The sequence below is a fragment of the Pichia kudriavzevii genome, chromosome 4 (genome assembly GCF_003054445.1).
Source record: "Pichia kudriavzevii chromosome 4, complete sequence".
In the NCBI taxonomy this organism is placed as follows: domain Eukaryota; kingdom Fungi; phylum Ascomycota; class Pichiomycetes; order Pichiales; family Pichiaceae; genus Pichia; species Pichia kudriavzevii.
This window is the reverse complement of record NC_042509.1, coordinates 911,304-936,077: the sequence shown is the minus strand read 5'-3', so window position 1 is coordinate 936,077 and position 24,774 is coordinate 911,304. Positions and strand designations below refer to the sequence as shown.

Here is a 24,774-nt window from a genome sequence, read left to right as displayed (position 1 = left end):
TTTCTTTTTTTTTTTTTTCATTTTCGAATCTTTTGGTCCCCATTGAGACTCCTCCTAGAAAAGGGTTACGTCAATTTATAGTTTACCTTAGGGTTACACAGTACACTGGCTACAGAGTGTAATCAAGAAAGACCAAACTGTTTCTTCATTTGTTCGGCCATGGCCTTGATTTTAGGATCTTGCATCATGGACATCATATCCTGTTGGTTAGGCATGCCTCCCATACCTCCCATACCTCCCATACCGCCCATCATCTTCTGGATGTTCTCCATCATCGCAGGATTGGACTGCATCTGCTGCATGGCCTTTCTCATCTGTGGCGAATTCATCGATGGCATGCCGGGCATGTTGGGCATTCCAGGCATCCCGCCGCCCTGGGCCATACTCTTTGTAGTTCTGGCCATACTTGCAAACATGTTTCTCTGTAACAAAACGGCCTCAACTTCCGTAACACTGGTTCCTGAACCACGGGCCACACGTATGATCCGGCTTGGCTGATCGATAAAGGGCGAGCCATCGCTCTCCAGCTCTTGCTTGGTCATGGAATCCATAATGTAAACCATTCTCTTGAATCTCTTGCTGGTTTCCTCCTCTCCAACCTGGTTCATCATGTCTCCAATCCCCCCAGGTAACATCTGCGCAATCTTGGAGAGCGGCCCCATCTTGAGGATGTTGTTCATTTGCGTCTGCAAGTCCTTCAAGGTGAACTTACCCTCTTGGAAGTTCTTGATTGTGTCTCCCTGATCCAAATTCAATGACTTGACATGGTCCATCAAGCCTTGGATATCCCCAATACCTAAAAGCTTGGAGATGAATTGCTTCGCCGTAAAACTCTCTAAATCGTGAATATGTTCTCCTGTACCAATGAAAATAATCGGTGTCTTACTGGCGGCAACGGCAGAAATTGCACCACCACCTTTGGCATGGCCATCCATTTTCGTCATAATAATAGCACCAAAATTAGATGACTCCTTAAATGCCCTTGCTTGCGCCTCTGCTGCTTGTCCAATACTGGCATCCAACACCATGATGGTTTGGTTTGGCTTCACGGCATCGCCAATCTCAATCATTTCCTTAAACAACTCTTCCTCCTGACGGTGTCTACCGGAAGTATCAACTATAATTATTTCAAACTTTTCCCTTTTGAACTTCTCAACACCTTCACTTGCAACTTTAACGGGATCACTCTCCGTGTATGAACCATAAAATGGAATCCTCGCCTTTGTGGCATTTTGCTTCAACTGATCAAATGCACCTGCTCTGAACGTATCTGCACACACCATACCAACTTTGTATCCTCTTCTCTGGTAATAAACAGCAACCTTTGTACAGGTGGTGGTTTTACCCGCACCTTGTAAACCAACAAACATAATAACGTTACATTGCTTCTTCTTTGGCTTGAAAACTTTGGCGTCTTTAACGTCCACTAATTCGCATAATTCGTCAAAAACAGCCTTCTGGATCAACTTCTTCTTGTTCACATTTGGCGTGTCATCAATCTTGGATTTCAGTTTCTTTCTCATTTGAATAACCAACTTGATATCTACATCAGCCTCCATCAACGCATTGGAGATTTCCTTTAATAAAGTGTCGACAACTGATTCGTCAACAACCGATGACTTGGTTGCCTCAGAGACAGCATTGTTGATCCTACGACCTAAATCTGCTAAAACCATAGTCTTCTAGTTCTCTTGCCAAATCCTCAAATACAGAAGTAATGAAATCTAGGGCGTCACCCAACAAACAATTCCTAAGTGGTGAACAAATCCAACTTTGATGATTTTCATCTTCGCTGTATTTTGAAAATTGGCAGTTTCTGACAAAGTACATTTTTCTCGGCTCAGCAATCGTGTCCTCCTTGTACATGTGTTTTTATTTTTTTTTCCTTTTGTTTTAATGTTGGTTGTCTGTTGGTATGGACGACTTTTGTATTTTCAATCCCAAGTGGGCTCTATCTTGTGAGGACACGGCTTCTCAACTACTACAAATTCTATGTTATATACATACCGATAGAAATGACAAAGTAGATAATGGCCTCGACATGCTTGATGACGAGATGGTGAAACAAGTCGGAGTAGTATCCGCAATATGTGAACTCGGTAACCAATTCAACAACGGAGAGAAAGCTGATTTGGAGGCAATCGAAACCGACAAGTCACGTACGGTTTTCGGTGTGGTTGGTGAGTTTATGTGGTTTGCAAAATTCAGAAAGATCCATGGTTTGGCAGATGCCGTCAACTTGAAAAAACAATTTGAAGATGGATTCAAATTGTTCACTCTTGTCAATGGCCCTCTTTTGCTAGGAGACTGTTATATAAAAAAAGAAGGGCTCAAGTTACTAAGTGAAAAATGGTGGAGACAGTGGATCACCAATAAATATGAGTTCGACTCGTCGTGCTTTACCTCCAGAGATGGAATGCTAGGTTTATTAGAAGGAGTGCGTTATTCGTGTGTGGAAAAGCCATTTGGGTTCACGAAAAACCTAAACGATGCTGTAGCCGGTTTACTTGACGATTACTTGCAGGATATCATAATAATCAATTCAAATTGGATACCTAATAAGAACTGGGGAGTTATACACGATTCATCTATATACCACGCAAGTGACTTGATTAACTACCTAAAAGATCTTGATATTTATTTAGGATTAAGCACATATTCATTAACTTATGGGAACTGGCCATCATTGAAACAATACAATGACCAATTAAAGAGATTGGATTCGGTCACTCCAAGTGGGGGGTTATTCGAGAGATCCATACTCTCACCTGCGTGGTATCTACAGGAACAACTCTCAGAGAATGTTTTCAATCCTGTCGGTGATTTAATAGATGCAGTTGAATCATATGTGCCTGTTATGGGAACAATGAAGAATATTGGCGACGCAGTTGTCACTACACCATGGAACACACTATACTCGTATTGGAGCCGCGGAGACGGAGAGGCAGAACCTGATGTAAACCAAGAGAATGAAGAGCCAATTACAGAAGAGGATTCTTTAGCAAACGGCCAGTACATTCTGGGATTGACCAAAAAGGGAGAAATTCTTCAAACGTTCCACCTGCAAAAGCAAGACGGAACATGGGATAATCCCAAATTGGTTGTTTATGAAGTTAATGGAATTATGTTTGTTTTCCTGTACAGGGAAACTGCCGAGGTAGACTATCAACAATTATCAAATACTATTACTGATATGTACAACACTTATCTACAAGAACTAATTCTGAAACAAATCGACTCTTTGAAGAAAAAGGAAGAGTTTAGATACATTATATATGATGATTGCAAATACTTCTCATCCATAAACATTCTACCACCAGATGAAGATTCGTACAAGTATCAACTTCAATCGCAGAAGGAGCTGATTGAAAAGTCACTTGGGATATCGGATGTTCCTGACAAATCCACAGCTTTGAAAACTCTTAGAATCATTGCCCTGATGGAAGACAAACAACTACATCATATTGCCCAAGGGCACAGTTACGAAAAATTAACAAAAATCGGACGCAATCATTGGGGTCTTTATAAACGATTTTCTCCACAACAGTGGGTTGTAGTAATCAAAGAAGCAACTCCTTCGGAACCAATTGACAGCATTTTCGATGACACCGTTCACCAATGGCTAGAATGGGTCCAAGCTCGTGGATACCTATGATAAACTCCAGCACCGAGTTAATATATAAAAGCAGAGTAAAATCTCATCATAAACCCAGCTAAGGTTAGAGAACTCACTCGAGTCAACAAACGCGGTGATGAATGTTTTTTTTTTTATAGAAGGTGTTTGTAAGGTGCTTAACGATTAAGTTTATAATCATATGCCTAGCAGCTCTTTTTTCGACACACACGTTCTCCAAGCAAAAGGAGAAATATAGCCATGGCTGCTAAAGCGTGTAAGCAATGTGGTGGAACATCATTTACCAGGGAATACCACACCGCGTCAGGTGATTTGGCGTGCACCAACTGTGGTGCTGTTCAAGAGGAGAATCCAATTGTCTCTGAGGTGACCTTCTCTGAAAATGCTGCCGGAGGTGCAACTGTGCAAGGTTCCTATGTCAGTAACGATCAGAGTGGAGCCTCCTTTGGTAACCGTGGGTCTCTAGAGTCTAGGGAGCAGACCATCCAAAACGGTAAAAGGAGAATCAAGAATGTCGCATTAGCATTGGGCATACCCGAGCATGTATCCGATAGTGCTCATTCGTGGTTTAAATTGGCATTAACAAACAACTTTGTACAAGGTCGAAGATCACAGAATGTCATTGCAGCGTGCTTGTATATTGCCTGCAGAAAGTTTAACACTCATCATATGCTGATTGATTTCTCAATAAGATTACAAGTTAGTGTTTATGCCATCGGCGCCACGTTTCTGAAAATGGTTAAAGCTTTGCATATTACTGGATTGCCACTAGTCGATCCGTCGTTATATATCCAACATTTTGCTGAAAAACTCAACTTTGGGAAGAAAACACCCAAAGTCATAAATGATGCCAAAAAGCTAGCCAAAAGAATGTCAAACGATTGGTTATACGAGGGTAGAAGACCTGCTGGTATAGCTGGCGCATGTATCTTACTTTCTGCACGTATGAATAATTTCAGAAGGTCGCATTTAGAAATTGTTGCTGTTACACATGTCAGTGCCCCAACGATCCAGCAGAGACTTCATGAATTCAAGAAAAGCAATGCCTCCAAGTTGACGGTTGAAGAATTCAAGGCTGGCAAGAAGGTGGAGGCGGCTTTGCCGCCATCTTATGTGAAAGGTAAAGATAGCGAGTCCAAACTACGACAGGAACTTAAAGAGCTAGAATCTGCAGGTGATAAGATGATGAACGATCCGGTTTTAGGGGCCATGTTGGAAGACGCCGACATCACCGAGGACGAAATACAAATGAATATAAAGAGAATCTTGGACAGGAAGAAGCGTGACTTGTCCAGAAAAATCACGAGCAAGCTAACCTTCAAAGATGGTAGCACTTGTGTGGAAATAGATAACGAGAGTGGGATTTCCATTGAGCCTAACTACGAATACATAAACGAGGAGGACGATTCCGAACGAAATACAAGCATGCCAAAGGGGCAAAGTGAGATAGAAAAAATGATCGAAGAAAATAAGCCTAGAAATTTATTGACAACATTACCAACGACGGAGGAGATGCTAAAAAAGATACCTGACGACGAAGAAGAATTGGATAAATTGATTGATGATGATGAACTAAACGCTCTTATTTTAAGCAAAGAAGAAAGTGAATTGAAGGAGCGACTATGGGTGGGTACCAACCATGACTTTCTTGTTGAACAAGAACGAAAGAGGCTCAAGGTGGAAACGGACAAGATTGCTGGACATTCCACTCAGACAAGAAAGCGCCGTAAGAAGGAAGAAAGCGGTGAGACAGAAAACAAGCAGAGTGGCTTGGGTGGGTTTGCTGGGTTTATGCGTGCAACTATGTCTGGGAATTCCTCTGCTACAGACAATGCCAAGGCTTTATTGACAAGCAAGACATTGAGCAAAAAAATCAACTACAACGCAGTGAACAGTTTATTTGATGATTAACATATCTTTTCTTTTTTTTTTACGTTTCAGAAAGTAAGAGTTTCTCTGTTGTTATCTTCTGGGTGGGCGTAAATGTATAAAATAGTAGAGAAAACTCATTAAATTAAGTAAGTGACGCAAGGAAAATGGAAATATACATACATATTCTAGAGGATGTGTAAGGAGAATACGGTCATTATAGCGGTCTACCGTTAGAAGCAACCCTTCCCAATCCATTACAGACGTGGCATCTTTCAAGATCTAGGAAGAAATGCACCATACCTCTACCCTTGCATCTTGGGCACAAGACACCGCCGATTCTGGGGTCACCGGGGGAAACAATGGCAGGTTGAGGCGGCATTGGCATGGCCATTTGGGGAGCCATAGGCATTTGTGGAACCATTGGCATGGATGGCATTGACATGGAAACTGTACCTGGCGGCAGCTTGAAAACGTTTGGATTCAACGGTTTGGGTGCCGGCTTATGATTGGTGAGTCTCTCTAGTTCTGCCTGAGACTTTGGAGGAACAACTCCAGGTCTGAACTTGCCCCAACATTTCTTGCACGGATGTCCGTTTTTCTTTTTGAAACCAGTATTTTCACATTTCGAACATCGATAAGACGGTGAGTATCTCCAGGGGAGATAAGGATTTGGATTGATCGCAGTTGGAGGGGGAAGCTCTGTAGCACTTGCTTGGTAGCTGGTGGGTGTGGGTGGGTTTGGGGGAGGTCTGAACTGCGAGCTGCTCACATACGGCGAATGGCCACCACTATGGACAGATGTGGACATGCTATATGTAGACGTACTAGATGAGTGTGTCGATGAGGTGTTGGATGTTGCATGGACCAAAGGAGGCTGTAGCTTTTCAGAGTTCCCTGGACGCCTTGTACTGGAGCTTCGTCTCGGTGGCTGCTCTGGCGGTCTCAAAGGCTGGCGTGGCGGTTGTTCCGCTTCGTAGTTGTCTGGAATGGACGGATCTGCAACAGATTCGTCATATGATGGTGGAGGTTCATCGGGAATGTCTGTGTTTGGATCAAACACAGGCAGATCGCTTGCCGCCGGTGTCGATCCCCCTGAACGCTGGGGCCGCCTATTGTTCTGGAAACTCATTTATCTCTCTATTGCTTTGAACATCCAAGCCAAAACAAAGAACCTTCTTCTTCAACTTGATCAAATGACCAATATTTCATCTCTTGAAGAGCCAAGCCTCCCTTTACTTTATTTTCCCGCCATTGAAATTTTTTTTTTTTTTCTTGCTCGAGTTTAACCTGTTTTTTTTCTTTTTTTTTTTTTGCTTCTTTGGTTTGTCCGTGTTTCGCAGCTGGATGTTTTTCTAAGAAAATCCATATTGTTTCTCTTTTGAGCCAACATGTTTTCGTCAGGTACCGATCAGATATGTTTCTAATTGCCACTTTGTTGTTTTGGTGAAATAAGTCTTATCTTGAACCAAAAAAAAAATGCTCTGGCTTTCTCAGACACAGAAGTTTGGTGTTTTTTTCACCTCTGCCGGGGCCCTACTTTTTTTCCTTGGGATTATGTCCTTCTTTGATGCTGGTTTGCTGTCAATGGCCAATATACTCTTCTTGGTGGGGATTTGTCTTATTATTGGTCCACAGAAAACTCTGTACTTTTTCACAAGACCGGAAAAAATACGTGGGACACTTGCTTTTGCTATAGGAATCATTCTCATTCTCTCCAAGCGGCCATTTATTGGGTTTGTTGTTGAAACATTTGGAATACTGGCCTTGTTTGGCGAGTTCTTTGCAACTCTAGTCCAGTTCTTGAGGTCAATGCCAGTCATTGGACCATTCTTATCCCATCCTATGGTTGCTCCAGTGGTGGACAGAATTGCAGGTGTTCGTGTCCTTCCAATCTGATACACCATTATACAGACCCGTGTAACATAATATGATTGAAGTATCCATCCATCTATATATACATATATATGTGTATATTTATTTATTTATGTACAAGCATTTCAGAAAATTGTAGTGCTCCTAGAAATGCACTCTCCTCACTCTATTTGGCGTCCAGCACTTCTTCCACCAAACGAGTGAACTCGAGCACCTTATAGTCCTGTCCGTGTTGCCCAACTAGTTGAAATCCCATAGACTTGCCGCCAAAGGGAATCGACATTGACGGTAGACCCGCTAGGGACATTGGAATAGTACACACATCATCCATGTAGCTTTTGACTGCATCAGTGGAGCCACATACCTCATTGATCGGAGCAGGCTCGTGAACGGCAGTAGGTACAATCATCATATCCACGCCAGCGCTGTTGGGGAAGTACTTGTCGACCAACATGTTACGATCTCTAAACACTTTGTTGAACTCGTCAATTAGCATGCCTCTCACACCAGTCGCTTTCATGAAGTGTGAGTTGTATCCGTACGAACTGAGTGTATAGTTACCCAATAGTATACGGCTCTTGACTTCTTCTCCAAACCCTCTACTCCGTGTAGTCACAAACTCAGGCTCCTTGGCGAGGTCACACACACTCTCTCCTGCCCGATAACCGTACCTAATACCATCGTACCTACTCAAATTAGAGGAGGCTTCAGATGTCACTAGCGTATAATATGTAGGCAAAGCATACTTAATTGATGGTACACTAACAGAATACACCTCGATTAGTTTCGATTTTTGCAATTTTATCAATAAATCTTTCCAGGCTCCCTTAACTGCTCCACTCATGCCTTCCAACTGCAGCTCAACTGGAATACCAACCTTGAACTTCTTCCCCACATTTTTCTTACTGTTCAGTCTTTCGATAGCCATGTCTTCTCTAACAGATTCAGTCAAACACGAGGGATCTTTGGCATCAGGTAAATCTAAGCACGTGAAGACTTTCCATATGTTGTCGACACTCTTCGACATTATACCAACAGTGTCTAAGCTCTGCGAGTATGCAACCAACCCCCATCTTGAGATACGGCCATATGTAGGTTTGAATCCATAAATGCCAGTATAGCTTGCAGGCAACCTAACCGAACCGCCTGTATCGGAGCCAATTGAAAAATCCACTAAATCACTGGCAACTGCTGCAGCAGAACCTCCACTGGAGCCTCCAACTATTCTTTGTTTATCGGAGATCTTGGCACTGAAATCGCTAGAAAGCTTCGGAACAAGATATGAGTGTTCACTAATATCTTCACCTTTTCCAAATAAGATTTCCCTTGAAATTGTTTCTCCATCGGTTTCTGAGATAGAATCCTTTGTCCCAAACTCAAATTCTTCGTATTTCTCAACCAAATCCTCGTTTTGTTCATACAGTGGGTTCAATGTGGGACCAAAAACCCCAGAAGTGGTGGAATTACCCATTGCAAATTCGTCCATATTGGTTTTACCAATGCAATGGGTCCCATTTTGTTTCAACAAAGTAACAACAGTGGAATCGAATGGAGAGATGTAGGACGATAATATCTTTGATGAGCATGTTGTAGGCTCCTCTCTAGTTGTAAAGTTATCTTTAATAGCGTAGGTTGTATGTACTAAAGGTGCATAGCTGAAGTCTTCATGTACAACTGGAGCTTTTCTCAACGATGTAAAGATATTATATCGTTTGTTGACCTGCTTTATGTGATTCAAATTTGTCTTCATCCTTGCTTTCCATAACTATAGAACAAGAAATATTGTCAATAAGGACTTTCCAGTATCAAGTTTTGTGCTCACCGGTTTTTTTTTTCTGAAATTTTGCACCGTTATAGTAACAGTGGCAACATCCTTAACAATGGTTACTACTGTACGACGTGTAGTTGCTACATGAAGTAGTGGATTATAGTAACCATGGCCAAAAAACAAAAAGTTATTCCACGGCTTAAACCTACACCCTATGAACTGAACGATTTGATTACAACATTGAAGCAACCCCAATTAGTACCAAGCGCAAAGCTTTATACTAAGGATTGTGATACAATTCAACTGTACACAACACCAGATTTACCTAACAACAAACGGGGGTTTAAGTACACACCATGCCGGCCGAATCCACTTTTAGATTCTTCACTATATTCAACAACAGACCTCCCACCGTTTACGGCCCATTGGTCGTACTTTGATAGATCTCCGGACATCTTAGTCGATGAGGATATGGCAATAGTAGGATGTCAGGAAGGAGACGGGTGGAGAAGTGTACGTGCAGAGTACGGATTACGAGAAAAGCGATGGTACATTGAATATGAGATTATCAGTGGTATTCCTAAGGTTGGAGGTGATGAATCCATTAACAATAACGCTGATTCGAGGTCGCATACACCAGTTATTGAAGCCGGAAGTTCAGTTGCCCATGTACGAGTGGGAATCGCTCGTAGAGAGGCCTCGCTGGAAGCACCAGTTGGCTTTGATGGATATGGTTATGGAATTAGAGATATCAATTGTGAGAAAGTCCATTTGAGTAGAAGGGGTGATATTGGAACAAAAAGAGATCTTAAGATTGGTGATATCATTGGAATATTAATTGAACTACCAGACATACAAACACAGAAAGAAATATCAAAGGCTATGATTTACGAAAAAACGTTGGAAGAGCCCCAAAAGCTGGACCCTGCATTGGACTCAAAGAACATCAATGATTCATTCATTGGAAAAGGTGTAGAAAGAGAGATGATTCCAATAAAATATAAAAACAACTTATACTTTGAGGAGTACGAATATACTGGTTCTAAGCAAATGGACCATCTACTCAATCCAGTGACTGTTTTTGGTGAACATGCTATGCCTGATAACAAACGATCACAGCCAGCCAAACTGCCAAATTCTTCAATGACTCTATATATAAATGGTGAGAAATTTGGTGTGCCATTTACAAATTTAATTGCGTTTCTACCACCTGCTAGTGAGCAAAGGGCAGCCAGGGACCAGAAATCTAAAAAGCAGCTAGATGACTTTATTGTTGATCGAGATGACGGGACTTTGGGCTACTATCCAATGGTCAGTTGCTTCAGGGGAGGAGCAGTCAAACTTAATACTAGTAGTAAAGTATGGAGAGTTCCTCAGGATTTAGATTCCGCCCTGAACTCAGGTACCATTAAGCCATATGGATTACGCATGCATTCAAGCATTGTGGAACAAACTGTCTATGACTTAATAGAAGACGCAGTGAACAAATATTTGGATAGAAAAGAGAGAGATTTTCTTGCAGAAAAGTTATAGAGGCAGGTATGTTAGAAACTATAAAAATCCTCAATATCTGCATCACAATCAGAATTAGGGCAAGCACTGGTATTCCTAGATTTTCGAAATAGGTTTTTACAATCCTTGTGAAAACGTACGTTACATGAAGAATTCGGACATGCACATCCACGAGTGAGTATATCTTTGCATCCAAAGCACGTGGAGATGGTCCCATCGGGATAGCTTCCATACGTTTTTATAAGGAAATCTTTCAACTCGACTAACCCCCTTGTAGATAGTGTAAAACAATCGTTATACAGCTCCAACCAGCCGTATAGTTCCAGATCTTGTAAAAACAACTCGGATTCATCAAATGACAATTTGGTCATCAGCGGCATATCTTCGTCATCTAACTGCTCGGGGCCATTTCGCAAATGTTTGATCATGCTCATATAAGGGACAGAGTATGTAATACGATGAAGGATATTCCCTTCGGCATCAGTTACACTTGATTGCAGCACATGTTCAGGAGCAAAGATCCGATCAACCACGTGTTTCACAAGTTGAATGTCATTCTGAGTGTATTTTGTCGATAGTTGTATTGCACCAGTACCTTTCTTATTGATGAAGGAATACAATATCTCGGTTGATGTATCCATGTCTCTGGATTCGGCGATTTCCATTCCAAAAACATCTAGTTTCACATTTATTGAATGTAAGACAGAGTGCAAAGTATTGATGTTTATATATTGGTTTTTAACAGTAGAGTCTATACTACTCCTCAGTTCCTCCTCTATTGTGGAATCTTCAGTCGAATCGAGTAAAACAGTCAGAATGGCTTTTTGAAGATATACCATTAGTTGATCCTTACTTATAGTACGCACACTCATGACCAAATCTATAACCGCCGCATGAACATCGGTGTATGTTTCGGGGTCGTTTAGTTGCTGTACATAGTTTTCTATCAGAATGTCTGACATCTTGATGGGACTTTTTGTGCAAAGAAGGGGTATCAATCCGGCAATCTAGTGCTGTCTATATTTGTTGTTACTATTTTAACGTGTTTCGATGCTCGATCAGCATGTTTTTTTTACAATGTAGCACTTCTTAATCATGGTCAAGACTCAAGCAGTTCTTCATACATACACTTTTCCCTTGCCCAATCTAAGGCAAAACCACTTGCTTGATACAACACAAAATGTCCTACTACCAGCAATACCAGCATACAGCGAATAACTCCACTGGTAATTATGGACAATACGGTGGCTACAACGGCGGCTATTCCTTGAATACCAACTCTACTACGAATATTCCACCAACCAACTTCATGCCTTCTGGATCAATGGCGACGCCATCTGCAAGGACAGTTGACTATGAAGCCCCTTTACCGCCAGGAATACTGGCGGCATTTTCGACATCGGGGTATCCTGGGGAAGCTCCACTTTTCGAAGAATTGGGCGTAAATTTCGGTCACATCAGGGCCAAGACAATGGCAGTGTTGAGCTTAAAGAGTAACTCATTGGGAGAAGACATCATCCAGGATAGTGACATGGCTGGACCTATTCTTTTCTGTCTACTATTTGGTACGCTATTACTGCTAAGTGGGAAAACACATTTTGGTTATATCTATGGTGTTGCATTGTTTGGAACTGTTAGTTTGCACTGGTTATTCAAGCTAATGAGTTCTGCCACTGACGGTGATTTAGACTTTTTAAGAACCGCTAGTGTTATAGGGTACTGTTTATTACCTCTAGTACTGCTAAGTGCCATTGCAGTTCTTCTACAGCTAAACAATTTCATTGGATACACCTTCTCTGTTATATGTGTCGCCTGGTGCACCTGGGCAGCCAGTGGATTCTTTGTCAGAGTCTTGAAGTTGTCCAATGCTAGACCTTTGATTGCATATCCATTAGGAATGTTTTATTCTGTCTTTGCATTAATGACTGTCTTTGCTGAAAAAAAAGCATGAATAATTTATAAGAGGTGTACAGAATATTTATAAAAGATATGTTAGAATCTTTCCAAGTGTACGTTGAAGGTACATTCAATTAGCAAAAATAAGAGAATGGATTACGAGACAGGAGAAAAATACGTGTAGAGTTGACCAGTGTTACTTAATCAGATAACTTTAACGAAGGGACAACAAAATCGTAATCTCCGGTTTTGCTGCTGACATCACTGTGATCAACCTCAACATGCAGGGTTGCTAAAATGCCATCCTCATCAAATGGATAGCCGATCTTGCCATTAGTTTTGGAACTTTCATGTTTATTCTCATCGTATGTTATACTAAGAGAAGGTCCATCGACTGCTCCAGGAACGAAGTATTTGTTTGCCGTGTCAACTCCAAACCTTTCACTTTTATATTCAGTAGATATATTTTCCACAGGGACCAAGTCCGCGTAGTTTCTTTTGTTCATAAACATATTGGTAGCACGTTTCTTATTGCTTGCGGGTTCAAGCTCAAAAAGCGGTACCATGTCTTCCTTGATAAAACTCTCAAAAATGTGCTCCTTTGCACGATACGACAAAAACTTTGCCATTCCGTCAGGTGGTGCAACGTTTACAATTGCTGATGAAATAAGATTGATGATAAAGCTGGGATCGTTTTCGGGGGATTTGTATGATTTTCTACCAGAGTCATCTCTAAATCTTGAAATGCAACATAGATGAACATCACCTGATAAGATGGTAATTCTAATGCTGTGTTCATGCCCAAATGCAATGAGTCTTTTCATTAAAGCATTTCTTTCCTTTTTATGATGATGAGAGCACCAGTGGTCTTCCATGTCATCCAACAACTCTATTTCACCATCAAACTCATTAACTAATCCCCTTGCAATTACTCCATGACGAGCAAGAAACTTTAAGGGTCTCGCTAGTGGTGATGATGCAAGTCGTTCTAAAAATACCATCCTTGGATAGCAGATGGGGACACCCAACAAGACATAGAGATGTTTTAGTGGTTTGCCGGCACTTTCTGATTTTGAAACCTCATCTTCCAATCTATTAAAAATCGCATCGTAAGTTTCTGGCATCACTACCTGCTTCTTGGTACGCTCAGTTCTGTTATCCATACCTAGAAATCCAATATTTCTTCCTAATTTGGCAAACACAGATCTCGATAGCTGGTTGATGTAAGGACCAGGTTTTTTCCCAATGATCCATGAAGATTCTGGTTCTGTTGGCTCATCCGGATGAGTGTGGTGTTGGAATAACATATAATAAAAGAAAGCACGTTGGCCAAGTGTTTTGAAAATATCCTGACGCATTGTAATATCCTTATATGACCCATACCCATCAATGATATCATGATCATCAAAAATGTTAATTTGCGGAATAGTAGACAATGCAATTGGATATGCAGCCTGGATGGTTTTACCATTGATACCTTCCCAGTAACCTTTTCCAAACCATTTTATATAATGGTTGAGATAAAAGTCATTCAGGGATTCCACCATTTCAGGGGTACTTTTCTCATATGCATGTAGATGTTTATGTTTTAGCCATTTAGCGAGCTCAGTAGAGCTATTCTTCACACTATCTGCATAAATTTGGTCACCACCGCCTACCATCACATGGTAATGGAAATTGGTTTGATTATGTTTACGTAAAACGTCTAGCCAAAGGGAACTCTTAAAAGATTCAGTTTCCACTGCCAAGGAAAATCCATTACAGGAGTAAGACATGACATTCATTGATTTCAAGGAGGAAGGTAGGAAAAACTGAAAGTGCGGTTTGAAATCACCATCAATTGAGTATCTAACCCTTTGTTCAAATTCTTTTAGCTGGAACATAAATGAGTATCGAATAAATGTGAAATTTTGCTCCTTATAGATAACTTTTGAATCGATTGGAGCTTCTTCGGCAATGGAATGCTCTTTTGTACCGTCTGAAACAGATGGTCCAATGACAAACTGCAGAGTGGGGACGTCGATGCCGTCATCAATATTCCTCACGACAATCATAATCGAGCCCCTGTAATTATTTGAGTTATTCTCATGGGACGCCAAAAATCTCACTAGTGGTCCACATGCTATGTCTAGCCTGCCCAACCTGTAATCCTTTGGGCAAGAGTCTGTCTTGGGGATGTTTTCTGGAATATTGTCCTTCACCAAATCACAATACTCCTCAAGCGGTAACGGTTTGAACCAGGCATCTAATATCTTTTGTTGAGAATAGCTCATTTCCAACTCTCTCCTTGCTACCAGTATATTCTATTTGGAGGGGGGGAAGACTCCACCTGGAAAGAACATTTGTGGCTTGCAAAATGGAAGAAAAAGCCATCTCAACCTTTCTGCCGTGCATATCCTTTTTTTTTTTAAGGGACGGGCTAACTCAACATTTAGTCCCTAACGGGAACGTCACATTAATGAAAGATTTATAGAGAAACGCATAATGAACAAAAATTGAATAGATATACTCCTCCAAGCGAGAATAATGGCTCTTTGGTTACTACAGTGTGTTCTGTATGGTGTGTAATATGTGACGATCAACAAGAGGTTTACGTCTGACAAGGAGACCGTTTTCGTGTATTCCCTACTGTAGAGGAAAAAATGTTTTCAAACAAGGTTGGAAATAAACGAGAAAGTGCAAAGTCTCTTAACACCGTAGAGATATTTCACTTTTTAGGTCCATTTGTTCACTTTCTCTTCTTCTTTCCTCCTATTCCGAATCCACCAATATCTTTTCTCATTTAGCTATCGAATATTGACATCAGCACCCATCATGTCTCAGAAGGTTATGAAAGGTACCATTCTCTGTCTGCACGGTTTTGCCCAAAACGGCAAGGTTTTCTCCGTCAAAGCGTCGGGTATAAGAAAAGCGTTAAAGAAGGCAGGCTATCATACTGTTTTCATCGACGGTCCAATCAAGTTGACACCGGCAGACTTGCCATTTGCTGCATCAAGTTTGGGTGCCGACGATAAGGCCGAAGAAGTTGACTTTAGAGGCTGGGTCTATACCCAACCGGAGAAATTTGACATTCAGCCATCATTGGATACCATCAAGAAGGCATGGGAGGAACACGGTCCATTTGTTGGTATTATGGGATTCTCTCAGGGTTCCGGTGTTGTTGGTGCTCTCCTGTCCACGTTTGATAAGGTGGTTGGAGATGAAAAGGCCTTTGAACACTTGAAATTCGCAATCTTGTATTCCGGGTTTAAGCTTGAAAATCCTTCAGCCCAACACTACTACGAAAAAAAGGTAACACTTCCTACACTTCACGTCATTGGTGAACTCGATACACTGGTTGCCAATGAGAGATCTCTTGCTTTTGCAGAAATCTGCGAAAACCACACCATCCTCAAGCATCCAGGTGGACATTACTGTCCAAGTACCAAGGATCTTCTCAAACAAGAAGTTGCCTGGGTTGAAAGTGTGCTTGCTGGCGAAGAGAAAAAGGAAGAGGCTTCCAAAGACAAAGAGGACGACGTCTCCAAGCTTGCTAATCAGCTCGACAATCTTGGTAAGGCTTAGTCGTCTATCACAGAAACCCCCCCCCCATCTTTCGTCTTTATAGATTACAATCACCATAGAGTATCTTGGATGAGTAAATACAGACAAGTTATATAGCGTCGGCGAATTCCGCACCCTTTATCGATAAGCATGAAAAGGGAAAATCTTGGTTGGTTATCTCTTGGAGTAAATGTCCTCGAGTTTCCTCTTGGTTTTCCTCCTTTTGATGTCTCTGTTTCCTCTTTGTAGGTACTACACGTCTATAGTTCTAATACTTGTCACCGTGCATACTAGCAGATGGCTTCTGATGAAAATACTCCTCTTCTCCCCATTGGATCACACACTCGTGTTTCCACTCAGCAAACACCTTCTCTAGCACTGAGAATTACACAAGTTGGATGTGCAATGGTGTGGTGTTTATTTGCAGCAGGACCGGTGTTTGGTTTTGCTGCATTGAAACCTGTTCTCATCTCCCAGGGAGTTTATAAGGAGGCATGTGAAGTAGGTACTGGATCTGTCCCGTCTATTCTTGAGGCTGCTTGTGTTGAACAGGACCTAAAATTAAACAGAATGTTCACTTATGCAGCTGTCATCACTAATGCAACCGCATTATTAGTTGGTCCAATTCTCGATAATTATGGGCCTAGAGTCACTGGTATAATTGGATCTTTCATTCTTGCAATGGCATCACTTTTACTGTCAAATGGTTCATCCATTAAATCAATTGATGCTTATTTGTTTGGATACATTGCTTTGGCCTTTGGTGGGCCATTCGTATTTATCAGCTGTTTCCAATTGGCCAATTCTTTCCCTGGTAGATCGGGATTGATCTTGGCATTGCTGACAGGCGCATTTGATACCTCGTCTGCATTATTCTTATTTTATCGTGTTGTTTATCAGAATAACTATATTTCAAATTTGACATTGAAAACATTTTTCTCTTACTATCTGGTGGTTCCTCTGTTTATATTACTCTGCCAATTCTTTATCATGCCACATAGATCTTACAAGACTATCGAAACTTTAGCTAAAGAGGCTGAAACTGGGTTGGACGAACATGGCTTACCAATGAATCCCCATGATTCACGCTATCAGCCAGATGAGATTGCAGATCGGGAAACCGACAGAGCACGTCGAGGTTCTGTTGTTTCTGCTAAATCTGTGTATGAGGAGATTGCAGACCATCAATTGAAAGAAGCTTCTGGTGGTATTTTTGGTGTGTTACATTCGGTACCCTTGTATGAGCAATTTAAATCCCCTTGGTGGTACTTGATGTGTATGTTTACGACAATCCAAATGCTAAGAATTAATTATTTTGTTGCTACAATTGCATCTCAAATGGAATATTACTTTAACCCAGAAATTGCCATTAGAATTAATAAATTTTTCGATATTGCATTGCCTCTTGGTGGAATTATTTCAATTCCATTTATTGGCCTCATTCTTGATAATTTACAAACTTACAAAATTTTGATGATTTTGCTAACTGTCTCTACCTCCATTGGTCTTTTCGGTATGACATGTAACCAAGTGCTCCAGTATATTGGAATCTTGCTGTTGGTGTTATATAGACCTTTCTATTATACTGCAGTGTCTGACTATTGCGTGAAAGTGTTTGGTTATGCCAACTTTGGTACTGTCTATGGTGCAATTATTTTTATTAGTGGTATGATGAATATATCACAAACATTACTAGACAACGCTACACATTTTCAATTTGGTAATGATCCAACTCCTATAAATACCTTGCTTGTCACTTTAACTGTTCTATCCGGTGGATCGATGTTGCTCTATATAAAACACCAAGAGAAGGCTCTCATAAGAGCACATGTCATTGAAGACGCCATTGACCCAAACTTTTTATAGGCTTGAATGTGTATAAAGTTGTACTAATATTAGCACAGACATTCACTCAGCGTTATACAATGTCTTATCTTATCGCAAGTATTTGTAATCGTGATTGATGGAAACCTCGGGCTGCGCAGAAATTTCTCCTTTGGGAAATATGCGGGCTCATTGCCACTTTTTTAAAGAGAAGGACATGAATATTGATGGTGTTAACACAAGTACCTATACCAACTCTCCAGTGATATGAATCACCTTGTGTTCAAGTAACTAACTTTTGTTTATAGGTTATGGCTTCTATGTTTACGGCTGCAATCCAGCAGCATGTGATGTCCTTCATATTGGCAAGATTACCATTACACCCGGTGGACATACCACAACAATCATCATTTGCATTTAATGGGGACTCCGGACTTTCGCTGCATTTAACAGATATAGCATTAGATATTGATAGGCTACAAACACAATACTTACCTTTATCCATGCCTTTCAATGTGAGACATGCTTTTGCATCTGATCTAAAAATACAAATAAATACAAATGGAATCAAAATTACAGTTGATGGAATCGATTGTATTGTGAATCCCAAAACAAGTTTCGGAAAATCAGAATTTGCAAACTCTGCAAGTTCCATATTCATGAATGGGATAGATGATCCGGTGGAAGGATTGGGGGAGATGATGGAGAGTGTGGTGGGTTTTGTTGATGCAATGAGCGGTGTGAATTCATTGTGTCCTGATGCGCCAAATACTACCAATAGTCAACCCTGGGGTGATGAAATAGATGATGCTGGTGATCAAGATCATCATGCTGATGGCCGGAATAGTCATCTAAGTGGTGAAAAAAATAAAAGTAGAAATAAGAAAGGAAATGAAGCAGCTTTGTCGGAAGCTATCTTGAACAATGATTTGGATGTCAATACTGACCTTGATAGTGCGTTGAAGAGAGGATCTAATCGCACAAAATCACCCAATAATCTAATACTCAAATATGCAGTTGAATATATTCTCAACAAAACCAGTGTATTGCTTACTAATATAAAGTTTAAGATCATATCGGACCCAATTTCGATGATGCTGACCGTTGCATTGATCGAGGCATGTGGTGATAACTCTAAAAGGCGGTGTACAATTGAGAACATTGAGGTATCTGGTTTGGGTCACCAAAAAGGTAAAACTACGTTTAATAGTAGTCACGGTAATAAGAAAGAGTATCATGTGGATGATAATCAAACCAATAATGATGTAGATGCTGAAAGTGAAAATACCAATGGTTATAAGACAGATAATGTGAGTGGGAGCGAAGGTGGTGACGATGAATATGATGAGCATCTGATGTCATCTTCATTTATGGTAGAGCATAGAGAAGAAATGGAACAATCATTAATGGAAAGTGCGATTTACTCAACATCAGGCAAAAGCGTTTATCTTAGTGCTATAGAGGGCGACTTCAAACCTTCACCTGTGGAAGTGGATCGGACAAAAGAAGATGATAAAGATATCTTGGTGAATATTGATAGGATCAAAATATCTCTTGAAGATCGTACTAAATTATCTATAGAGATTGGGATTATCAAAGTAAGTCTAAATCCGTTTCCTAGAGTTATTTCCTCCTTTATTGAATTGTTATCTCACATGGACAAACAAAAATGCTTTTCGAAAACACAACAAAATGCAGCTCCTAATGAAAAAACATCTCTAAACGCAAATTCAAAACTAACTCTAAGCTTGTTCTCAATTGAACTAATACAAGTTGGATTACAATCAAAATTGAATAAATCCAATAATTTTGAAGATAAAACCCCCTTTATTTGTCAGTTTTCAAAATTTTTATTGCAGCAGAGAAGTTCTACATTAGTACAAGGGTCATTAGAAGAAATGGAACTGTTTTTTGACGATCAAAAGGTTACCTATTTTGAACGAACCTCCAGTAGTCATGCAGATATCAGAATAGAAACACAGACATTAGAAAAAGAACATATCACAACAATAATTTTCAGTCATTCTTTGCACATTAAAGTTGACTATGCTTTGTTAGAGACTTTGATTGGGTTGAAGAATGAATTTCAGCCGATTTGGCATCAAATCCAACAGTTTAAAGCAAAAAGTATGAAAAAAAATAATACTGAAGGCCCAATGTCATGGAGGACTCCAAATCCTCGAACAGGATTCGGTCTCGGAAATCCCAATTCAACACGACGTCAGAATAAACCATTTTACTTTGTTTTTAAAGCAGGCAAAACTGAAGGCATAATCAGCCTCTCTGATGATGGGAAGGAAACTTTGAGTTTCTCAATAGCTCCCTTTCTATACGATGATATTAACCGTATTTCAACACTAGAATTCATCAATTTAGAACTAAGTACAATACTGGGAACTGCAAAGTTGAATCTTCAAGACATTCGAGTGACTCTTCCGACAGAACCTACTTCGTTTCGAACATATGATGTAAACACGCAAAGTGTGATAAAATGTTATACTAAAAAAACGATGGCGATTGACTCTATTACATTCAACTCTCCATGGAAGACATTGTTCCAGTCATTACAAATTTTGAAGGGGCTTAAAGAAAAGTTTAGTCATTATGATAAAAACAATGACCCGGGTGTATCGTTTAGCGGCACGCCATCAACCCAAAGAAACAGAATGATGCAAAGTATAATGCTGAAACAAAGAATAATTGACATATATCTTCTTATTAAAAACTTTGATGTGAAAATCAGTAGTATCAATGAAGAATTTGGTGATATTGTTGGTACTACTAGAAACATAAGTTTCATAACTTCAAGCTTAGACCACCAGATATCAGTTCCAGAGTTTTCAATTTGCAGATTATACGCTGAGAATGTTGAAAAAATAGTTGAAAAACCGAACAAATGGTCTAGCTCGCCGATGTTATTCATAAAAGTACAACATGCAATCAATATATATATTAATAACTGGCTAATCAACTATAATGGGAGGTGGTTGGAGATGTTCAGTAGTGGAGAGAATGTCGTCGACACCTCCGTCACTCATATAAAAGCCGAATCGATTGAACAAGTGAAAAGGAAGTTGATGATAGAAATATTTGTGTCACTGACAGATGTTAGTATAGGATTAAAACCAGTGGATCTAGATAGCTGTGCAGTTTTGGTTTTGAATAAATCTAACCTTGATATCTACAAATACACAGACTCCAGTTTAATTTTCCAACTCAGCTCGAATTTGATTTCGCTTTTTCTAATAGATGATACCAAAGGCAATGAAAAAGCTCCTGGAAATATAATTGATTCAGATGATCCTTGGAAAATTGCATCAATTTGGACAAGTAAAGGATATGTTAATATTGGGACTTTGAGTACAATTTCACTAAAAATTGCTTTAAACTCTAAAACATCTTTAAAGACACACTTTGATCATTCACCCATTGATATTCAAGCTAACTTGGAAAAAATAACACTTGACCTATGTAGTGATTCTACTCAATGTTTTATTCAACTGCTAAAAAATATTAAGAAACCTGTCTATTTCTCATATGACGATAAATACAAAGATAAAAATGAATTAATTGACGTTTTCCATGATATTGATTTAGACTATTTTGATTCATCAAAACAGGTTCTTTCCACTTTACCACAACTAGAGCGTGCAATATCTAATCTGTCCCAAAATGGTGGGGATAGTGCAGATTTGAGCTCAAGTCAAAGTCTTGAAATCGTGGAGGACTATGTGAGAAATATGAATAATAAATTACGTCAAAAAGAGCAGGAGGCTGGTAGTTCAGGCGATGCGCATTATTCAATTCCAGTGAAAGTACACTTCAGTGTTTCCCAGATTAATCTAAATTTGCACGATGGTTACGATTGGAAGGAAACACGTTTTCAGATTAAAAATGCGCTTGAACGAGTGTCTAAAACAGCAAGCGAACTAAATAAAATTGGTGTAAGCGATTCCAATGTTGAGGAGGGTTTTAACATCGAAGAAACATTATACAAAAGTGTACTCGTTGAGGCTGGTCCCGAAAACGATAACAATGGAGCTATTAACGAGTATATTAATACCATTTATTTAGGTAAGAAAGCGGATGGCACACCGAAGTTGTTAACTCGGTCTTTGAAAAACAAAGTGCAAATAATGCTGGAGGATATTGATGTTGATTTTAAGCTATTGTCAACAAATGAACCGCATCCTGACGTCAAGCCGGACTTTTATTCCGGAAAAGAGGGCGATTTTGAAGTTGTGAACGAAATTGGTCTCAGCATAGACAAATTTACAATTTTTGACAATGTCCCCACTTCCAGCTGGAACATGTTTGCGGGATACATGCGAGAATACGGAGAACGTGAGGTGGGAAAAAGTATGGTAAAAGTCAATATTGAGTTGGTAAGACCGATCAAGGAATTAGCAGCAATTGAAATGAGATTACGAGTGCAGGTATTGCCGTTGAGATTCTATGTTGATCAAGATACTTTGGAATTCCTAACTCGATTTTTAGAGTTCAAAGATAAGAGATTTATTCCACCTGCTGTAGATGATGAGGAGATGTTCATACAAAGATTAATTATTGATACAGTTAAACTTAAGCTAGACTATAAACCAAAGAAAATTGACTATGCAGATATAAGGACAGGACATACTGGAGAGTTCGTCAATATATTTATAATTGATGGCTCAGAAATTACTTTGAATGAGGTCAAGCTATACGGAATTAATGGTATGAGTAACCTCAATAGTATTTTAACTAGCTACTGGTCTCCCGATATCAAGAGAAATCAGCTAGTGGGTGTACTATCTGGGTTGGCTCCTGTGAGGTCGATAATTAACGTTAGTGCTGGTATGAATAAGATTGTAAGCGTGCCGGTAAGAGAATATAGAAAAGACGGTAGGGTCATTAGGAGTTTACAGATAGGTGCATTAGCATTTACAAAAGCAACTAGTGGGGAAATTTTAAAACTAGGAGCTAAACTGGCAGCCGGTACACAAACAATATTGGAGAATACCGAACAAATGTTAGGAGGAGCGGGGTCATCTATGCGAGTAGTTAACGAAGGGCAAGCGGCTGATTCAAGGGAAAGCCACGAAAGACGCAGAAGCTCTGCCGCATCTTTTGGGGATGAAGATGAAAATGACTACCACCGATACTTCTTCCAGAATAAAAATATAATCAATAGTGGTGATAGGAAACAAGATGTTCATAGTGAGGAGTGTGCAATTACTGACGAAGATGGCGATAGTGATGAAGGTAACTCTCATGAGGGCATTGATAAAGAAAGTTCATATATTAAGAGCTTATATTCCAACCAGCCATCCAATTTCAACGAAGGGTTGAAAGTGGCGTACGGCTCAATACAAAGAAATCTGAAGATTGCAAGAAATGCAGTGTATGAGGCCAAATCTAAAGCAAACGAAGCAGAAACCACTAGTGGCGTAATTAAAGAATATGCAAAAGTGACACCTGTGGTTTTAATTAGGCCTGCTATTGCAGCTACAGAAGCCCTGAGTAAAGGGTTGCTTGGTGGTGTTAATGAGATTAACCCAGAAGAAAAACAAAGAGCTGAGGAAAAGTACAAAAAGGTCGAAGAAGAGGACTGATCTGCTGTTGAGTACGAATGACAATACATGGGTAATATATATATATGGGTAAGTTATTCAGGGAGTGAGAATTATTTTCATGGCCTTTGTATTTTTAGCATCTTTAAATACTTGATAAGCTTTTTCAAATTCGTCAAACTTGAAGTGGTGAGTGATAATTGGAGATGGATCCAATGAGCCATCAGCAACTTGATTCAGCAAATCTGGAATACTGTAAGTAGAGACTAGACCAGTAGTAATTTTACAGTTTTTAATCCAAAGTTCTTGTAATTTCAAGTCAACCTTTGCACCATGAACCCCGACATTGGCAATTGTACCACCTGAAGCAATCAAGTCTTCACACAATTCAAACGTTGGTGGGACACCAACACATTCAATGGCAACATCGACACCAGATTCTCTTCCAGGTTCTAAATCCTTTGAGATTTCCTGAACTTTCTTGGCAACTTCCTCATTTGGCATATTTGTAGAGTTGATGATATGGGTAGCACCCAATTGTTTTGCCAAGTCCAATCTATTTTCATCCATATCAATGGCAATGAGTTGTTTTGGCTTTTTATTGATAGCAGTCAACAAGGCAGATAAACCAACAGGACCCAGACCAACAACTGCAACTGAGTCGCCCTCTTTAACTTCACCATTCAAAATACCAATTTCATATGACGTTGGAATTGCATCGGATAACATCAATAACTTCTCATAAGCGACGCCTTCTGGAACCTTGTATAGACCGTAGTCTGCGCAAGGGACCCTGACATATTCCGCTTGAGTGCCATCAATTTCATGACCAAAGACCCAACCCGATGTACCCTCCATATGACCTGTACAATGGGATTGCAAGTTTCTCTTGCAATAATAACATTTACCACAAGATGTAATGCAAGAAACAATACATACGTCACCCTTGCTGAAGTTCTTCACTGCATCCCCCACAGACTCAATTTCAATTATTGCTTCATGACCTAAAACAACACCATGGCCAGTTGTTGCAGCTAAGGCTGTTGTCTCAGGGACATCCCCCTTGAGGATGTGGAGGTCAGAACCGCAAATGGTAGTTGTTACAACTTTACCAATAACATCGGTAGGTTTTTTCAAAACCGGCTTTGGAATAGATTGCCAAGATACAATCCCTGGCTTCAAATAGGTAAGTCCTTTCATAAACATATTTCTCTCTTGATATGTATGGGTTGTTCTCTTAGGTATTCGACTAAATGGAAAAATCACTCTTCTTCACAATTTGGAGACATCCCACTATATAT

At 40.0% G+C, this 24,774-nt stretch overlaps 14 protein-coding genes across 14 annotated transcripts; 8 read left to right on the top strand and 6 right to left on the bottom strand.

Moving 5' to 3' along the window:
* Nucleotides 1–122: 122 nt before the first annotated feature.
* C5L36_0D04530 (uncharacterized protein) lies at nt 123–1,676 on the bottom strand (the record flags this gene model as incomplete). The annotated part of the gene is made up of 1 exon (XM_029467343.1): nt 123–1,676. One exon carries the CDS (start codon nt 1,674–1,676, stop codon nt 123–125), a length of 1,554 nt encoding a protein of 517 aa, XP_029323203.1.
* Nucleotides 1,677–1,915: 239 nt separating this feature from the next.
* On the top strand, nt 1,916–3,655 carry C5L36_0D04520 (uncharacterized protein; the record flags this gene model as incomplete). The annotated part of the gene is made up of 1 exon (XM_029467342.1): nt 1,916–3,655. One exon carries the CDS (start codon nt 1,916–1,918, stop codon nt 3,653–3,655), a length of 1,740 nt encoding a protein of 579 aa, XP_029323202.1.
* A 219-nt stretch (nt 3,656–3,874) lies between these two features.
* C5L36_0D04510 (uncharacterized protein) lies at nt 3,875–5,545 on the top strand (the record flags this gene model as incomplete). Its single annotated transcript, XM_029467341.1, has 1 exon — nt 3,875–5,545. The coding sequence occupies one exon, from the start codon at nt 3,875–3,877 to the stop codon at nt 5,543–5,545; it is 1,671 nt and encodes a 556-aa protein (XP_029323201.1).
* A 175-nt stretch (nt 5,546–5,720) lies between these two features.
* On the bottom strand, nt 5,721–6,635 carry C5L36_0D04500 (uncharacterized protein; the record flags this gene model as incomplete). Its single annotated transcript, XM_029467340.1, has 1 exon — nt 5,721–6,635. One exon carries the CDS (start codon nt 6,633–6,635, stop codon nt 5,721–5,723), a length of 915 nt encoding a protein of 304 aa, XP_029323200.1.
* Nucleotides 6,636–6,982: 347 nt separating this feature from the next.
* On the top strand, nt 6,983–7,402 carry C5L36_0D04490 (uncharacterized protein; the record flags this gene model as incomplete). The annotated part of the gene is made up of 1 exon (XM_029467339.1): nt 6,983–7,402. The coding sequence occupies one exon, from the start codon at nt 6,983–6,985 to the stop codon at nt 7,400–7,402; it is 420 nt and encodes a 139-aa protein (XP_029323199.1).
* Nucleotides 7,403–7,544: 142 nt separating this feature from the next.
* On the bottom strand, nt 7,545–9,128 carry C5L36_0D04480 (uncharacterized protein; the record flags this gene model as incomplete). The annotated part of the gene is made up of 1 exon (XM_029467338.1): nt 7,545–9,128. The coding sequence occupies one exon, from the start codon at nt 9,126–9,128 to the stop codon at nt 7,545–7,547; it is 1,584 nt and encodes a 527-aa protein (XP_029323198.1).
* Nucleotides 9,129–9,314: 186 nt separating this feature from the next.
* C5L36_0D04470 (uncharacterized protein) lies at nt 9,315–10,679 on the top strand (the record flags this gene model as incomplete). Its single annotated transcript, XM_029467337.1, has 1 exon — nt 9,315–10,679. The coding sequence occupies one exon, from the start codon at nt 9,315–9,317 to the stop codon at nt 10,677–10,679; it is 1,365 nt and encodes a 454-aa protein (XP_029323197.1).
* Nucleotides 10,680–10,690: 11 nt separating this feature from the next.
* C5L36_0D04460 (uncharacterized protein) lies at nt 10,691–11,620 on the bottom strand (the record flags this gene model as incomplete). The annotated part of the gene is made up of 1 exon (XM_029467336.1): nt 10,691–11,620. The coding sequence occupies one exon, from the start codon at nt 11,618–11,620 to the stop codon at nt 10,691–10,693; it is 930 nt and encodes a 309-aa protein (XP_029323196.1).
* A 218-nt stretch (nt 11,621–11,838) lies between these two features.
* C5L36_0D04450 (uncharacterized protein) lies at nt 11,839–12,609 on the top strand (the record flags this gene model as incomplete). The annotated part of the gene is made up of 1 exon (XM_029467335.1): nt 11,839–12,609. The coding sequence occupies one exon, from the start codon at nt 11,839–11,841 to the stop codon at nt 12,607–12,609; it is 771 nt and encodes a 256-aa protein (XP_029323195.1).
* Nucleotides 12,610–12,754: 145 nt separating this feature from the next.
* Nucleotides 12,755–14,827, bottom strand: C5L36_0D04440 (uncharacterized protein; the record flags this gene model as incomplete). The annotated part of the gene is made up of 1 exon (XM_029467334.1): nt 12,755–14,827. The coding sequence occupies one exon, from the start codon at nt 14,825–14,827 to the stop codon at nt 12,755–12,757; it is 2,073 nt and encodes a 690-aa protein (XP_029323194.1).
* Nucleotides 14,828–15,368: 541 nt separating this feature from the next.
* On the top strand, nt 15,369–16,118 carry C5L36_0D04430 (uncharacterized protein; the record flags this gene model as incomplete). Its single annotated transcript, XM_029467333.1, has 1 exon — nt 15,369–16,118. The coding sequence occupies one exon, from the start codon at nt 15,369–15,371 to the stop codon at nt 16,116–16,118; it is 750 nt and encodes a 249-aa protein (XP_029323193.1).
* A 276-nt stretch (nt 16,119–16,394) lies between these two features.
* On the top strand, nt 16,395–17,963 carry C5L36_0D04420 (uncharacterized protein; the record flags this gene model as incomplete). Its single annotated transcript, XM_029467332.1, has 1 exon — nt 16,395–17,963. The coding sequence occupies one exon, from the start codon at nt 16,395–16,397 to the stop codon at nt 17,961–17,963; it is 1,569 nt and encodes a 522-aa protein (XP_029323192.1).
* A 269-nt stretch (nt 17,964–18,232) lies between these two features.
* On the top strand, nt 18,233–23,515 carry C5L36_0D04410 (uncharacterized protein; the record flags this gene model as incomplete). Its single annotated transcript, XM_029467331.1, has 1 exon — nt 18,233–23,515. The coding sequence occupies one exon, from the start codon at nt 18,233–18,235 to the stop codon at nt 23,513–23,515; it is 5,283 nt and encodes a 1,760-aa protein (XP_029323191.1).
* Nucleotides 23,516–23,572: 57 nt separating this feature from the next.
* On the bottom strand, nt 23,573–24,679 carry C5L36_0D04400 (uncharacterized protein; the record flags this gene model as incomplete). Its single annotated transcript, XM_029467330.1, has 1 exon — nt 23,573–24,679. One exon carries the CDS (start codon nt 24,677–24,679, stop codon nt 23,573–23,575), a length of 1,107 nt encoding a protein of 368 aa, XP_029323190.1.
* Between the last annotated feature and the right edge of the window lie 95 nt (nt 24,680–24,774).